The sequence below is a fragment of the Amphiprion ocellaris genome, chromosome 1 (assembly GCF_022539595.1).
Source record: "Amphiprion ocellaris isolate individual 3 ecotype Okinawa chromosome 1, ASM2253959v1, whole genome shotgun sequence".
Lineage (NCBI taxonomy): Eukaryota > Metazoa > Chordata > Actinopteri > Pomacentridae > Amphiprion > Amphiprion ocellaris.
The window spans coordinates 10912299-10928054 of record NC_072766.1 but is presented as its reverse complement, the minus strand read 5'-3'; the positions used below and the strand labels follow the sequence as shown (position 1 = coordinate 10928054).

The window sequence follows — 15756 nt, the reverse complement described above, 5'->3', positions numbered from 1 at the left end:
AAGTACCCGGATAGATCAGCGCCAAATTTGTGCAACATGAACATCCGGCCTCGTTGGCGCGACTGTGGGAGTTGTAGTTTTTCAGCAGAAATATAGCACAACCTGCTTTTTTTGTGTCCAGCAAATGGAAGGGGAAGGTGACCCACCTGCTGGTTGCTTTCTTTAAAAATAAATAAATAAATAAATAAAAAATTGGCTTGTCTGATTTTTGATATAATGATTTTGAGATATCTTAAATGATTAAGAGATTCCGTCTTAAAGTCTCAGATAAATCTGCAAATTCATAATCTGAAATGTAGATTATAGCTACTGGTTTAAAATGACCCTCAATAACTTCAGGTAGTAAACAGTTGGTCTGTAGCACGCTATTGCTTGTAAAACTTCTGATGAAAAATAATTTGGCTAATTTGATTTTTGATATTCTTCAGAAGATTAAAAGTTTAAGACAAGAAATAAAGATTTTCTGTAATACATTTGTTTTCTCATTTTATTATAATTTAAACTTTAGATTTTCCAGCAAACATTACTGATGTAAAATGACCTTCAGCTAAATACCAAAATATTGTATGATAATTAATTTGCCTGTAAGCTTCTGCCAATCACTAAGCAGCTGATCAAATACCTTAAATGTTCTACCTGTTGTTGGACCCACTGCTGAGTAAAGTCAAGTTAAGTCACCATTATTTATATAACACATTTCAAACAAGTAAAATGCTTCCTGGTAGAGAGATAAAATTGGTGTTGCAAATACCCCTTACATGTTTAAATATTAAGGTTAAGACATTACAACGTAATTTATGATGTGAATTTACATAAATATGGTCAATATTACGGTTAAAACCCCTACAAAATTCTATGAACTACAGAATAAACACAGTTGGGACAATAACAGCAAAAGCGAGAGTGAAAGAGAAAACTTAGTGAGATTAGATAAGCAATCATTACAAGACAACACAAGAAAAAAGAAAGCACAAGAGGTCATGACTAGGGCAGCTTCAGGAAGAAACAAAAGCAAGAAAAAAATGGCATGTGTAAAGGTAAAGTGTAATCATGCAGCACCTTTGAGAACATGGAGTGTACAACGTGTCATTTTTTGGCAATTTGTTGCAGAATATGTAAAGACATTCAGTCACATTAGTTACATATAAAATATTTTACAACAATACAGTTATGGTCATTTTTGTTATGTTTTTTTTTTTGAGGTTCAAATTATAAAAACATCTATTTGCGTCCAAAATCTATCCATCCGTCCATCCATTATCTATACACCGCTTAATCCTCATTAGGGTCAGGGGGAGCTGGAGGCTATCCCAGCTGACTTAGGGTGAAGGCAGGGGACACTCTGGACAGGTTGCCAGTGTATCGCAGGGCTACACAGAGACAACAAGCACACTCAAAATCACACCTACAGACAATTTAGAATCACCAATTAACCTCAGCATGTTTTCGGACTGGCTGCACAGTGATTTGGTGGCTTGGGATCTTTGCCTTGCAGCTAGAACATCCCTGGTTTGCGTCCTGGCCTTACCGGAATCTTTCTGCATGAAGTTTGTATGTTCTCGCTGTGCATGTGTGGGTTTTCTCCGGCTTCCTCCCAAAGTCCAAAAACATGCTGAGGTTAATTGGTAACTCTAAATTGTCTGTAGGTGTGAATGTGAGTGTGATTGCTTGTTGTTTGTTAGCCCTGTGATAGACTGGTGACCTGTCCAGGGTGTCCTCTGCCTTCGCCCCAAGTCAGCTGAGATAGACTTCAGCCCCTCTATGACCTGAGGATTAAGCAGTGTATAGATAATGGATGGATGGATGGATGTTTTTGGACTGTGGGAGGAAGTCGGAGTACCCGGAGAAGACCCACGCATGCACTGGGAGAACATGCAAATTCCATGTAGAAAAATCCCAGCCCCAGGCTGGGACACAAACCAGGGATCTTCTTGCTACAAGACAACAGTGCTAACCACCGATCCATTGTGCAGCCCGTGTCCAGAATCAACACATGAAAATTAGATATTCAAATAAATAAACCAGAGATCACACTGCAAACTCAGGTCATCTTTTCTTTATTTCCTGGCCTTGCAATTACCATCAAGGATATCTGCACTTCCTCAATAATTATAGCAACCATTCCTCCTTCTTTTTCTCTTTAAAAGAAAGACTTTGCATGGTATTTCTACAACATTATACATTTAAATACATTGCTCTTAAGCATAACAGCAGACATTTGTCATTTAGTACTCAGGTAGACGAGTATCACCATGAAAGTTGTCCATCAAGTAAGTAGGTAAAATATACAGATTTTTTTTTTTAAAAAGATAATTACATACATGCCACATTAATTACTTGAACAAAGATAATAATTGACATAACACGATTAAAATTAATAACTTCAAATCATTACAATACCCTTCAAAATCGATCAAGTGAACAATACTGACATTGTCATGTTTAGATGTAAATGTCCTATAAGTTAAACACATGGGATAGTTATTCAGCCACATGCAGTGTTTATGGCTGAAGTAAAGGCCTATTTTCATCAGGAAGAGGTGACATTACCTACATTTAAAGTGTCAGTCAGCTGAATCTGCAGCTATAATTCACATCTTATATCCTCATTTTTGTCTGTAAAGCCTTGATGTAAAGTAAAAACACTGATACAGATGCTGTCAGATAAGAAAAATTGGTATATTTCACTCAGAAATGCAGCACAGTAGGAAGATGAACTAGTGTAAAATGTAAAATACCTTAATATTGTACTCAAAATAAATAACTATGTCTTTTTCACTAGTAATATTAAGAATAAGGAAAACCTCCAGCACCAGAAACATGTGCTCCAGTGTATTGGATTACAAACACTGTATAACTAGTCAGTAATTTGCACATTCTGGAAATATTTCTATTCATTTTTGTTTTTTATAAACCCTTTCTACATTTACTGCAACTTGCTATTGAATTATGACACTGAGATGCAGGAGGTCTTTCCTACCTGTGGCAATCAGACTGTACAATTCTTCCACCCTCTGCAGGAGTGATACATAAACAACAAACCTATTTTCATGTGCAATATCATCAGACTTTTCTTTAATAGTCTCATGATCTGTATTATTATCGTCAAGTGCAATATTTCTGTGCAATACATCGGCTCACTTTCTGTTTATCTGTTTCTTGTTATTTAGTTTACAGTTTACATTTTGAACTTGTGTCACTCTATTTATTCATTTTCATTTTTTTAGACACTATTTCTTGGCATCCACTTAGACATTTTTACACATTTAGACACTTTGCGTTTTGTTCTACTACTACTGTAAACTACTGTGGCACTATCTGGTTACACTTAATACTAATAACTGGCGACACTTTTTTATCTTTATGTTACTGTTTATGGTATTTGCACTAAAACACCAAGTCAGATCCCTATGTGAAAACCTACTTTCTGTTTCTGGTTCAGTTTCTGTGGACGGTGAGCTGCAGCTGGGGGCGCTGCTGTGGACGGAGCCCGGTTTGCTGCTGGATGTGAAGGTAAAAGGTCAGCCTGTGTAACGTGTCAGCAGGCTGTCACCACACCGGTGTCACTCCACCCGCCGGCTGCTGCTGTGAGACAGCTCGGTACCGTAACCGACCTCAACCTTAGTCCCGAAGAAAAAATGGCCAAGAAGCGGAGAGAAACGCGAGAGACGGACGGTTTGCTGTCGGCTCAGGAGGAGGTGAAGACGAACGCTAACGTCTCTCAGGAACTGAAAGGTAGGTTCACGGCGGCGTCTAACTGTTAACCTAAAGCGAGAGGAAAGCAGGTATTTGTTCTCGATAAAGACAGATTGAGCAATATAGCGATTTGGCAACGTCCGGCTGAGTTTTAGGTCGGTACAAATTGCGGAACGGAAGCTAATGTTAGCCGGAGCCAGCTAGCTAAAATTAGCCCTCTACGACTTCGATGGCTAGCTAATGAAACACAAAGCAAAGTTAGCTACAGATATACCTAAATCGTTTGTGACTTCGAAATCAGCATAATTGATATAATTAAATTACCCCGACTGTTTAAACGATGGCAAAGCCTCAAATCTCTGAATGTTTTATTAGCTAGATAAGATAAAGGTTTGGTCAACAAAGACTTGTCGTACCACAGTTGAGGGAAGCCCTCAGCTCCTCTAATATTACTGTAGTAAAAGTAGTAAAATAACCGCCTGAAAATCAAATCTAAAGGGTCGTATTGTCATCAAAATCTACTTAAAATGACATAAAGTAGCTGTGTCATGTAGTCATTGTAAAACACCCCTCAGACTGCTAATACAAGATTACATCATGTACTTGTTATTACGGATACATAAATATGTAATTAGCATGTTTGGAGGTAATTCATTCAGTTTATATACTGTGGTATGAAATATTTTTAATTAACATTGCACTCATACTTAATTTGTAAAGTAACTACTGACTACACCTCTCAGATGAATGCAGTAGAACAAAAAGTACAGTAATTACCCCTGAAATATAGTGGAATAGATCTGTAAAGTGTCATGAAATGGAAATACATGAGTGCATGTACTCTAATTATATTTTAGCAGTGTCACTGACATATTAGCCAGAAGTGACTAAAGTTAATCAATAATAACGGGAAGTGTCTTCATGTAAAGATTCCTTCATTCAACCCTAATCAAAGACATAACAGTTACACACAGACACATTTTTAAAATCTAAAGATAGACCCATAACCAATAAACAAAGCTGGTGTGAAATTTCTATAAATCTATCATTTTGAAGCATAACATTAGATGTCTGTCTTCTCCCACAGCCTGTTTACAGCTGAATATCTCCATACAGCCGAGCTTCAAACTTGCACCAGTCGTGTGTCCAAGATAAGATATTTGCTAGAACTTTTATATCCATTTTTCATTCTTCCTGGATACTGTTGAGTTAGTTAGTTAATCAGTTGTAATTAATGTTAATTTGTTATCTGCAATTTGTCTCCAGCTCCCTAGTTTATCCACCTGGCTTACTGTGCTGTGGTTTGTTTAAAATACTCAAACTGCCAATAATATTTTTAAAATTTTGCTTTAGTACAACATAATATATTTACAGTTTCCTTTCCTTTTCCATAAAGTGTTGAAAACAAAATTAACCAGATTGTCTCGGCAACAGCAAGAGTCTATCTCACGGGAGAGACTCGTTTCCCTGTAGTGTCTTTATCAAGTGATGCAAATTACGTAAGCAAATTACGTAAGACTTGCTGTTAGCTAGTCTGTCTGTTTTTATGTTAAAGTCTTCATTTATTAGGCAAATACCTTATTTTCTGTCCACACAGAGGCTCAACAGAGTGTAGGGGGCTCAACACGCATGTCTCTTCTCATTCTGGTGTCCATCTTCGCCTGCTCTGCCTCAGTCATGTACCTGGTCTACAGGAACTTCCCAGAGCTTCCTGAGTAAGTTGTTTCATAATTATTAAACATGATTATATGTAAGAAGAGGACAATGTCCATCTTTGGAAATTCCACCATTTTTTTGTTCATAAATGATATTTTAAAAGTAAATATTACATTTTTGGGGTGTTAGAGGTTACACTAAAAATCTAAAATACCCTTTTTAGCAGTTATAAAATGATTTGCACATTGTGCAGTAAAGTCAGGGTGACTTGTCTGGTTTGCTTTTTTGAATATAAAGTGCACTAATGACAGCTGTAACCTGGAATTTTTCACCCCTAAAAAAACCTTCTTGGATATGAAGAAATATATTTTTGTGGGCACTTCTATTTCCACTATAATGAATTCAAAGAGTGCAGCTGTTTCCCTGGTGGGGGATACATTACTTGGTCACATTTAGTAGCAGCAAGGCCATACAACTGAGTGTGATGTTAGATCCAAGTGTATATACACAAGTGTAAATACCATTTGCAAAACAGGTTGTGTCATAGATATAGTTTCATTCTAAAAGCAAACTTGTCACTATTTTTTGGCAATTCTAAAGAACAATTTGGTTTCTTAAAACACACATGGAAAAAACAAAACAATGAGTTGATTAGTATACAGATAAAAAAAAAAACAGATAAAGTGAAAATGACTATTTCAGCCATACACTACCAATCAAAATTTGGACAGATCTTCTCATTTAATGTTTTTTCTTTATTTTCATGACTATTTATATTGTAGATTCTCACTGAAGGCATCAAATCTATGAATGAAAACATCTGGAATTATGTAGTAAACAAAGAGGTGTGAAATTAGTCAAAACATGTTTTATATTTTAGATTCTTCAAAATAGCCACCCTTTGCTTTGATTACTGCTTTGCACACTCTTGGCATTCTCTCGATGAGCTTCATGAGGTAGTCACCTGAAATGGTTTTAACTTCAGAGTGTGCCTTGTCAAGGTTAATTTGTGGAATATCTTGCCTTCTTAATGAGGTTGGGATCATCAGTTGTGTTGTGTAGAAGTCAGGTTGGTACACAGTTGACAGCCCTATTTGACAACTATTAGAACCCGTATTATGGCAAGAACCAATCAGCTAAGTAAAGAGAAACGACAGTCCATCATTACTTTAAGAACTGAAGGTCAGTCAGTCTGGAAAATTGCAAAAACTGTGAATGTATCCCCAAGTGCAGTCACAAAAACCATCAAGCGCTACAAACAAAACTGGCTCGCATGAGGACCACCCCAGGAAGGAAGACCAAGAATACTGTGTCGGATGACCTGGCCTCCACAGTCACCTGACCTAAACCCAACTGAGATGGTTTGGGATGAGATGGACCTCTGAGTGAAGGAAAAGGGGCCAACAAGTGCTCAGCATCTCTGGGAACTCCATCAAGACTGTTAGAAAACCATTTCAGGTGACTACCTCATGAAGCTCATGGAGAGAATGTCAAGAGTGTTCAAAGCAGTAATCAAAGCAAAGGGTGGCTATTTTGAAGAATCTAAAGTATAAAACATGTTTTGACTTATTTCACACTTTATTGTTTACTACATAATTCCATAAGTGTTCATTCGTAGTTTTGATGCCTTCAATGAAAATCTACAATGTTAATAGTCATGAAAATAAGGAAAAAACATGAAATGAGAAGGTGTGTCCAAACTTTTGACCGGTAGTGTATGCACTGAAAACATGTACATTGTAACATGCTTCTAAAAAAAATTCTTAGCTTCTGTAAGAATTTATAAAAATGTCTTTTGAAAAATCATCATCACCTTCACTTTTAAGCCTTGACCCTGGAAAACCTGACACCCTTCACTCTGAGCAGCTGAGGTTATTTAAGAGGACAGCCACTGTTTAAAAGTACAGATGGACTTGGCTGCATTTGTAATGTCTTCTCAGTGAAAAAGCAAATCTTAAAGTTAATGAGTAACCAAACAAAGAAGCAGGCAATGGCTCAGTGTTAGATGTGTGTAATGTTGTTGTTCGGAGCCTTGCGGTGGATCTCTGGACTAGTCCGAGTTCAGCCAGAGCAGACTGGCTGAAGTGCAGAGACGTCAAATAGGTGAAAAAAACAGCACTGGAGTTTTCTGGGAGTTTTCTCAAATCTTAAGGCTCAATAATGTGCCTGAGTTTGGCAGTTTTTATTCATCAGAAAAGGCTAAACTGAACTACTAATTTTAACATGATGCTCAAAATCCAGAAATGCTGAGATAGAATTTACAGTTTTCTTTAAATATCTGTTTTGTCATGAACATTTAATTTTTCATGAACTATGAAATTTTGAAGTCTCTGACCATGTCTGTTTTACATAGTAAGTTGAACCAAATAAGCTATATATCAAAGTGCAAATACCAAAACAGTGTATTCTGTAATTTTTCAAAAATCAGAGCAAGACTAGATGATGCATTAACTGCTGGGGTACATCATGTCATTTTCTGTAATGCTAAATGTTCACCAGTTAAAGAAGTACGGCGTTCCTACCAGTGTCAAATGCAGCATGAATATAGAGCAGAGCCAGTATAAAGCATTTAAGAAATTCTTTGATTAGTATATGAAGAAGCCACATTGAAAATGGCCAAGTTGTTTTCTCCTGACTATATCCTTGCTTGTGTGGTATTACTGTCAGATGTATGTCGCTTTGGATAAAGCAAAACATAAAATGAATTGTAGAATTGTGGAAAAGGCATAAAGATTTGTGAAAGATGAATTCCTGAAGATTCTAATATCTTTCTTTTCTTTTTTTTCTAGTGATGAAATGGAGAAAATCAAAATCCCTAAAGACATGGATGATGCCAAAGCTTTGGGAACTGTATTGTCCAAATACAAAGACACCTACTACTCCCAGGTGTTGGTGGCCTACTTTGCAACATATGTGTTGTATCCTTTGAGAAAACATGCACCTTTTGGAAAAATATAACTCAGTTTTGCTTCGTCTATCGAATGAAGTGACATTCAGGTTTTAGAAGACAGTTTGGTTTGCAGTAACAGGTTGTAGAAGCGATTCAGTTGATTTACAGCTATTTTGGACCACAATGACAACACACTAGTTGCAGCATCATCAGTTGTTTCCTTAATTTAGTCATCCGGCTGACATTCTTGACAAAGTGTACCCGCATATGGGCTTACAAAACCTGTCCAGAAGCACCTACACTGAAAACCAGCCATTATCTGATAGAAATAATCAGTCACAAGTGTCAAAAGTATCAGGTTTGAATATGCTGAATTCACTCAAGCTATCAAAACTTATGTAACTTACTTACATATGTGAGCATTGCCTGATGTATGCAGACAGTCAGATCTTGAGCTGCTCAAAGTCTAGATCAAAGATGACCAGTTATCTGTTTAGCTGACCTTTCCATGATGACTAACAGGAAAACACGTCAGTTGTGGTTCTTGTTGGAGCTCAATCCCAATCTACCAGCAAAATAGACTGTGTGAGATAGCTCCTGTGCATTCGCTGAATGAAGCAATAGGATAAGGTATTTAGGTCTCACTACAAATGTTTATTTAGCAAAAGATGGAATATAACAGAACAGAATTCTGGGTCCAGACTCCTTTCCCTAACAGCAACAGAGACACTGTCAGTTCATGAAGTCTGACTACACCCACTTCCACCCTGACCCAGACTTATATACTACTACAAAATCATGAAAGCTTTTTTGGTGTCTGTTAACTCAGCAGCATTCACCATGACATCACTGAGGCAAACGAGGGTAGAAAAAACTCTTTCAGCATCTCATATCACATTCACACGAAGGCATTAACATGGCAGATCAGATGTTGGAAGGAGAACCACATCAGTGTGAGAAAAGGGTGAGAGCAGATGCAAAAATCAGGACAGATCTGACTAGTGAGCCATTAAAAAGTCCCAGATGAAATTTTGTTCACAGATGGATGTTGTTTCAGACATCCCACAGAAGGACTGAAGGCCGGCTATGGAGTGATAAGGAAAGCAGAAGAGAAGGGTCCAGGAAAGCAATTCTGGATCCAGAATTCTGTTCTGTTATATTCAGTCTTTTGCTAAATAAACATTCGTAGTGAGACCTAAATACCTTCTCCTATTGCTTCATTCAACGAATGCACAGGAGCTATCTCACACATAGTCTATTTTGCTGGTAGATTGGGATTGAGCACCGACATTCTAGTTGGAGAAAAACTGAACATTTCTGGAAAATACATCCCTTCTGTGTATTCCTCATAATAAAATGCACTGTATCAAATTAAAAATTCAGCAAAAGGACCAACAGAAGAGTGCTTGGAGGAATATGCCTGTTTTATTATACATGCATACGTCTGTGTGATATCTGTATGTCTTTGTAAAGCTGTTCACCTTGACGCTCTTACCAGCCTTCAGACATTTGCAATCCCTGGGTCCATCTTCCTGAGCATCCTGTCTGGATATCTTTACCCTTTCCCCTTGGCTCTTTTCTTAGTCTGCTTGGTGAGTAAGAACAGTATGAAATGTGAGATTGAAAGCAAATGCTGTACTGTATGATAAACTCTGTGAAACAGCTGCGCATTCTGAATGGCTCACCTCGCAGGCAGTGGGCACTGAGGGGGCAGGATTGTGCAAATTTTTAGCCAGATGACTACTGGTTACTCAGCTTCTCCATACAAATTGAATATAATTCTATGCCTGAGTAAAGGCAGTCGTTAGCGTCTTTTTATTTTTACAGCCTCTATTTTACACCACAAGGTTTTTTGGACATACAGAACAGAATAAAAATGGATTCTCACCATATGGGACCTTTAAGCATAATCAGCATTCCCTGCGCTTATGTTTTTAAAGAAAAATTCCATCGTCAAATACACAGACAGTACCCCATTACAATAACAAAGTCACCAGTTTGACCTCAGTACCTTGATATACAGCATGTCATGTGGCTGTGTAGCGGTACAGTCAGCTGTGACTACTCTCGGTTGGATTTTTTTTTGCTCTTTTCACTTCTGCAATGGTTTTGTTTATGATCGCAAAGAATGTGATGCTTGCAGATTGAGTTCTCATTCGGAGTGCAACAATTTATTTCCTTTTGCTGTGCCAAACATGAAGGGCGGTGGTTAAGGTGTGAAAACACCAAGACCCACAGCCGCTTCTTTGAAATGACTTGATGAACGCGACGCTACTGCTGATCAAAGTTAAAATAGACCAGTCGCGACGGTGGAGATAATGTTGTATTTTAGCACGTATATTTGCTTTTTTAGTGGACTCTAGATTTTGTCTGTGCAATTACCAAACTATTAGAGTCGTATTTAGGGCAAATCACTTCCATGTATGAAAGTAAGCAGTGTTTTGTTTTTTTGTTTGTTTTTTTGTTTTTCTAGCTACGAGCTTGTGGTTGCCTTTTCCCTATCATGTGTTTTAATCACTCGTCATGTGCTTTTTGTGTTACAGTGCTCTGGCCTGGGGGCTTCCTTCTGCTATATGCTGTCATATCTGGTGGGCAGACCCATGGTCTACAAATATCTCACAGAGAGAGCACAGAAATGGTCCCAGCAGGTGAGAGCTTTCACACAATATGAGCAGGATTTTTTCTTTAAGATGTTTGGTTTCAGCTGTGTCTTCTTTCTGTGTTTTAGTCACGCAATTCAACACTGTACAGCCCACACTTGTGAAGCTTATATTTACAACTTTATTGGCATTTTGTGAGTGTTGCTACACCTGTTTGGGAAGTTTATTTTACCAGCAGGAAGTACTCATGTTGCAAACCGTTATGTGATGTTCCAATGGTTGAGCTGAACCTAATAATTTTACTCATTAGCAACTAATCTGATCTTTATCATCTTGATTACTTATTTCTGCAAAATAATAACGAGTTTTCCAAAGCCTCAGGTGATGTATCAAAGTTGGAGTCCTGAATTCATGTAAGACAAGGAAAAGTAGCGCATCAACATTTATTCACTCGAGAAGCAAAAACAATGAATCTCTCAAAATGGATGCCGATTAATATTCTGTTAAAGGACTATTTAATTAGTCAACTAAACATTCCAGCTCTAGACTATGATGCTGACATTGTTAATGGTGGTGTGGTATTCAGTGCTTAAGTAAAGTGAGGGATGACTCTGATCTTCCTATTATTCTGCAATACAACAGTCCTCTAAAACAGTAGCAATAAACATTTACAGTCGGTTTTTTAAGGGCTGTTGTGTTGGCTCACAATATTTTGCACCAGTAGAACTCCAGAATCACTCTTTACATGACTTGTTGACAGGTCGACAAACATAGAGATCATTTGATCAATTACATCATCTTCCTGAGGATAACCCCCTTTCTTCCCAACTGGTTCATCAACATCACCTCGCCTGTTATTAATGTGCCTTTGGGGGTTTTCTTCATTGGTACCTTTCTCGGTAAGACCATCTATCGCTTCTGTTGTATTTCGCTCTTTGCTGTTTATTGCTGTCTCTGACTCACTTGTATTCTGCATGGCTGATTGACAGGAGTGGCACCACCGTCCTTTGTAGCGATCAACGCAGGTACAACGCTGTACAAACTGACGACAGCCGGCGAGGCAGTGTCCTGGAACTCCCTGGCTGTGCTCGGTGTACTCGCTGTGCTCTCGATCTTGCCCGTCTGCTTCCAGAAAAAGCTGCAGCAGAAACTGGAGTAGAACATTGAACACCTCAGCACCTCATCTGCTGGCTGATCCCGACATCCCCTTCCCTCGGCTCAGGAACATGCAGCTGTCACTCAGGCTGCTCTGCCTCGGTGCGCTGTTGGTGGTGGAATCTCTGGGCTCTGGCACAGCAAGCACTCATCGACCACAAAATGCATGCAGTGGTGCGTTGTTCCTGATGTTAAGTAAAGTGTAAACTGGCCGCTGCTTGCACAGGTTTTTTTGGTTTCTGTGACTCGTATTGTTGATTGTGGCACATCTTGTAAATATGAGAAATTGCATTTTTTGTTTTTATTTAAGACTCATTATTGTGTAATTTCTTAAATGATTAAAGGTGCTACTAATAAGATCCTTTTTTTTTTTTTTTTTTAATAGTACAGTTGTTCCAATTCGAATAGCCAACTTTTCATTGGGAATATACTGTATTTCTTGCTGGAAACTGAAATCATCAGCACCTTGTCAAGGGAATTTTAAACATCTTTCTTTTTCATTACTGGAACAACAGTTACATTTGCTTTCATATCACTTACTAATCCTGTTGGTAGCACCTTTAACGCCCACTCCCTTTTTAATATTAATTTTTACATGCTTGTGTCTAGTTTCAACTCAATGAACTGTACCACCACAGCAATAACTGTCACACTACTGTTGAAAGAGGACTTTAGTTTTTAAAAGTAAATTTTGATACCCGGTGCTTGCCTTGGCAGACATATGCAGTGTGAGGGGAAAATGTGTAGAAGAAAAACGTAATGAGTCAGATCAGTAAGTTCAGCTTTTGTTGAAATGTTCCCATGTTCTTCCTCAAAAGGTGCCTGGATCCACTGCCGCACAATAGCCCATTTTGTGTTCACCAATCCCTGTCCATGTTAGTAGCCTAAAGCAGCACGTTGCTTCTGCAACTTGTAAATAACAAACTAAGCTGATGTAATATTTAATCACAGGACATCTGAACTGGAGGATGTCAAAATCCAAGCATTGCTGATCTCCATCTGATATGTTTAAATTACGAAATTAATACAGATCAATATAAATTTGCTGATTTGAGTGATATAAGGTGCCCGCAAACCCAAAACATTGGCAAAATGCAAAAGAATTGTTATGTGAGATGGGTTGTTAATTTTGGGATGAAGTGATAATGATGTACTTCTGTGTGTGTACTGTGATTATGTATGTTAATGTCTCATATACCAGTATGGAACTGGAGATGTTGTCTGTGGATGATACACCTGTGCCCCTGATGAGACTGCCAACAGACTGTGAGGTATCCAAGACTTGCCTTGCTTTTATCGCTTCCATTTTTCACCAGGGGATATGTATTACGATGCCTGATTTATGTTGCTAGTTTGTGTTCTTTAAATTGTTTTGGATTGCTAATTGTGTCCAGTGATATGAAAGCTTACTGATTTTTTGTTTTTCATTTAGATGTATTGCCTTTGTACTAAGGCAACTTAATGCTGCTGCTTAAATAACCTTCTGGATGGCTACCAGAGACACTGATGCAGTGAATGTAGATGCAGGCAACAAGTCTTACACAACAGACCTATCTAGTCTCTTAAAACTGCACATTTAGAGGAAGTTGTGCATTTTGGGATTTCCCGTTTTTGTCTTTGATGTCTTACTACACAACAGATTTACTGTCTAAGATTATCAACCTCTCAAACCCACTTTAGAAATGGCTATAAAAACATCAAGTTATGTGAAAGCAGGAAACAGTGCTACATGAGCTGGGTTGTTTTTATGTTTCTTACTGCATTTGCTGCATTTGTACATCTACGGTACTCAGTTGTCTTGGAAAGTGGACCTCAAGTAGATCCTTCAGTAACATGGTGAAATGTTATCAACTGAATCCTAACAATTTTCATTTTTGTCCTCGTATTTAAATCAGAACTATGGTTAACCTAATCTTAGTTCTCCTTAATGGTAAAACTGCCAAGAGATGAAAGCTAGTAGATTTAAGTGATTTTCTAATTGTTAAAGTAATAAAACAGTATGCCTATTCTAAACTTCACACTCAATTTGGATGTTATTGGTGTTCCTGTTATCCAGTCACAGATGTGAGATTACTTTTGTGTAACCCTCTGCTAACATTTCAAAAGGCAGTATTATTCTGTACTCAGCAGTGATGTATTGCAGTATGAAGTGTTTACAGATTGCAGACTTCTGTCCTACCTAATATAACTTGTTTTTTTATATTTATTGAATCATTAAAATTTTCTTTACAGAGTGTGAGTGAGTTCTGAGAATGATCTGCAAAGAGCACATGTTGAATTATTGATCATAAATATAGAATTCTTCAAATGTGGGGTTTCCTTGTAATTATTTATTAAGTTGGTTTGACATATGAGATTCTCTTTTGCTGTTTTGGACAAGACATCATGCAAAAAAAACACATCTGTTGTGGTAGTCTTAGCAATGGCTACGTTAATGTTGTCATCTTAGTTTATTACTGTAAATCACAAACAAATGTAGGAGATTTTAGTGCCACCAGGTGGTGACATTGTAACATACCTGCATACCCCATGCATTGTAATATACTGTAGTGTGTGCAGCAGTGAGAATGCTTCTAAACTGTGTTAATCAGGGGTTGAGAAAATGTAAGTTTGAACATAGAAAGAAATGACAGCACTTAAATGTTTCTTAAAAATGAAAATGTCAGATCAATGGATTTGTAAATAGGTAAATATTTTTCTTAGATACCTGCTTACGAAATGAAAAGCAAGATAATGAAATAAAACCTGTTTATTTTTTTCAAATAATTGGTATGAGTTTTAAAACTTGAGCTCATCAGTTTAGCTTGTTTGGACTGAAATGTGTGGCTGCTGTTTTTTAAATCCAGTGAGATTATACAACAACAGAAGTCTAGAAGAGATTAATAGGAAAAACATGCTTTAATTTGAAATATTCCTGTATCCATTTCTGCTAATATACTACGTTCACTATTTCACAGATAAAATCTAACTGCACTCATTTTGCACTTAAATACTTCTCTCAGTACTGGGCTCAAAAACAAATAAAAAACCTCGAGGTTACATAAGATCAGAGAGTAAAATTCTGATACCTCTCTGGAATTAAAATCTACAACTAATCCATCCATTCAGTGTGCTTCTGGGAATAGAATATAATACTACTGTCACTGCACAGTAACGATTGTTGCTCTTATGGCTTTTGAGCATTTTAAGAATATTCCATGTCAGCTTCATGCACAGGCAGATTATTACAGCTGTGGTGCTGCCTGTGGACCATGATGCATTTCGACTGCAACGCTCTGATTTTTTTTTGGTAAGTCAAGTCAGAAATACTTAGAATAAACCCGGAACTTTCCTTCTTTTTCCTATCCCAAGAACGTTACCTTTAAACGTTTGCTTGGTCTCAGCAACGACAAAAAAGAAGCTGGATAGTTGGCTTAATTAATTTAAATGTATATAAAAAATTATATTAATGAAGAGAAATATCAAGAATCCTACACTTCAAAATGTCAATATTGTGTTAATATGACAGATTTTCTTTAATTTATAGTAAAACTACTGCTAATTTATTTACAATAGTATATTATCTATAAGCCACTTTGACATTTGAGTGCGAATTTTAATTTTCAAATATGTACAGTGTGCCTGACTTTGAAGGATTTTTAAAAATTCAAATTCATACTTGTGTTTATGCTTGTGTCACAGAAGTAGTAGTGATTTACTCAATATAATGGCTACCTTAATGTAACAGTGTGAGATCTGAAAAAATAAAATCAGGAACAC

At 37.3% G+C, this 15756-nt stretch overlaps 1 protein-coding gene across 1 annotated transcript; it reads left to right on the top strand.

The window, feature by feature from the left end:
- The first annotated feature begins 3508 nt into the window (after window positions 1-3508).
- Window positions 3509-14231, top strand: tmem41b (transmembrane protein 41B). The gene is made up of 7 exons (XM_023294131.3): window positions 3509-3735; window positions 5294-5411; window positions 8142-8270; window positions 9741-9834; window positions 10786-10890; window positions 11603-11741; window positions 11832-14231. The coding sequence occupies exons 1-7, from the start codon at window positions 3639-3641 to the stop codon at window positions 11999-12001; spliced, it is 852 nt and encodes a 283-aa protein (XP_023149899.1). The 5' UTR covers window positions 3509-3638; the 3' UTR covers window positions 12002-14231.
- Window positions 14232-15756: the final 1525 nt, after the last annotated feature.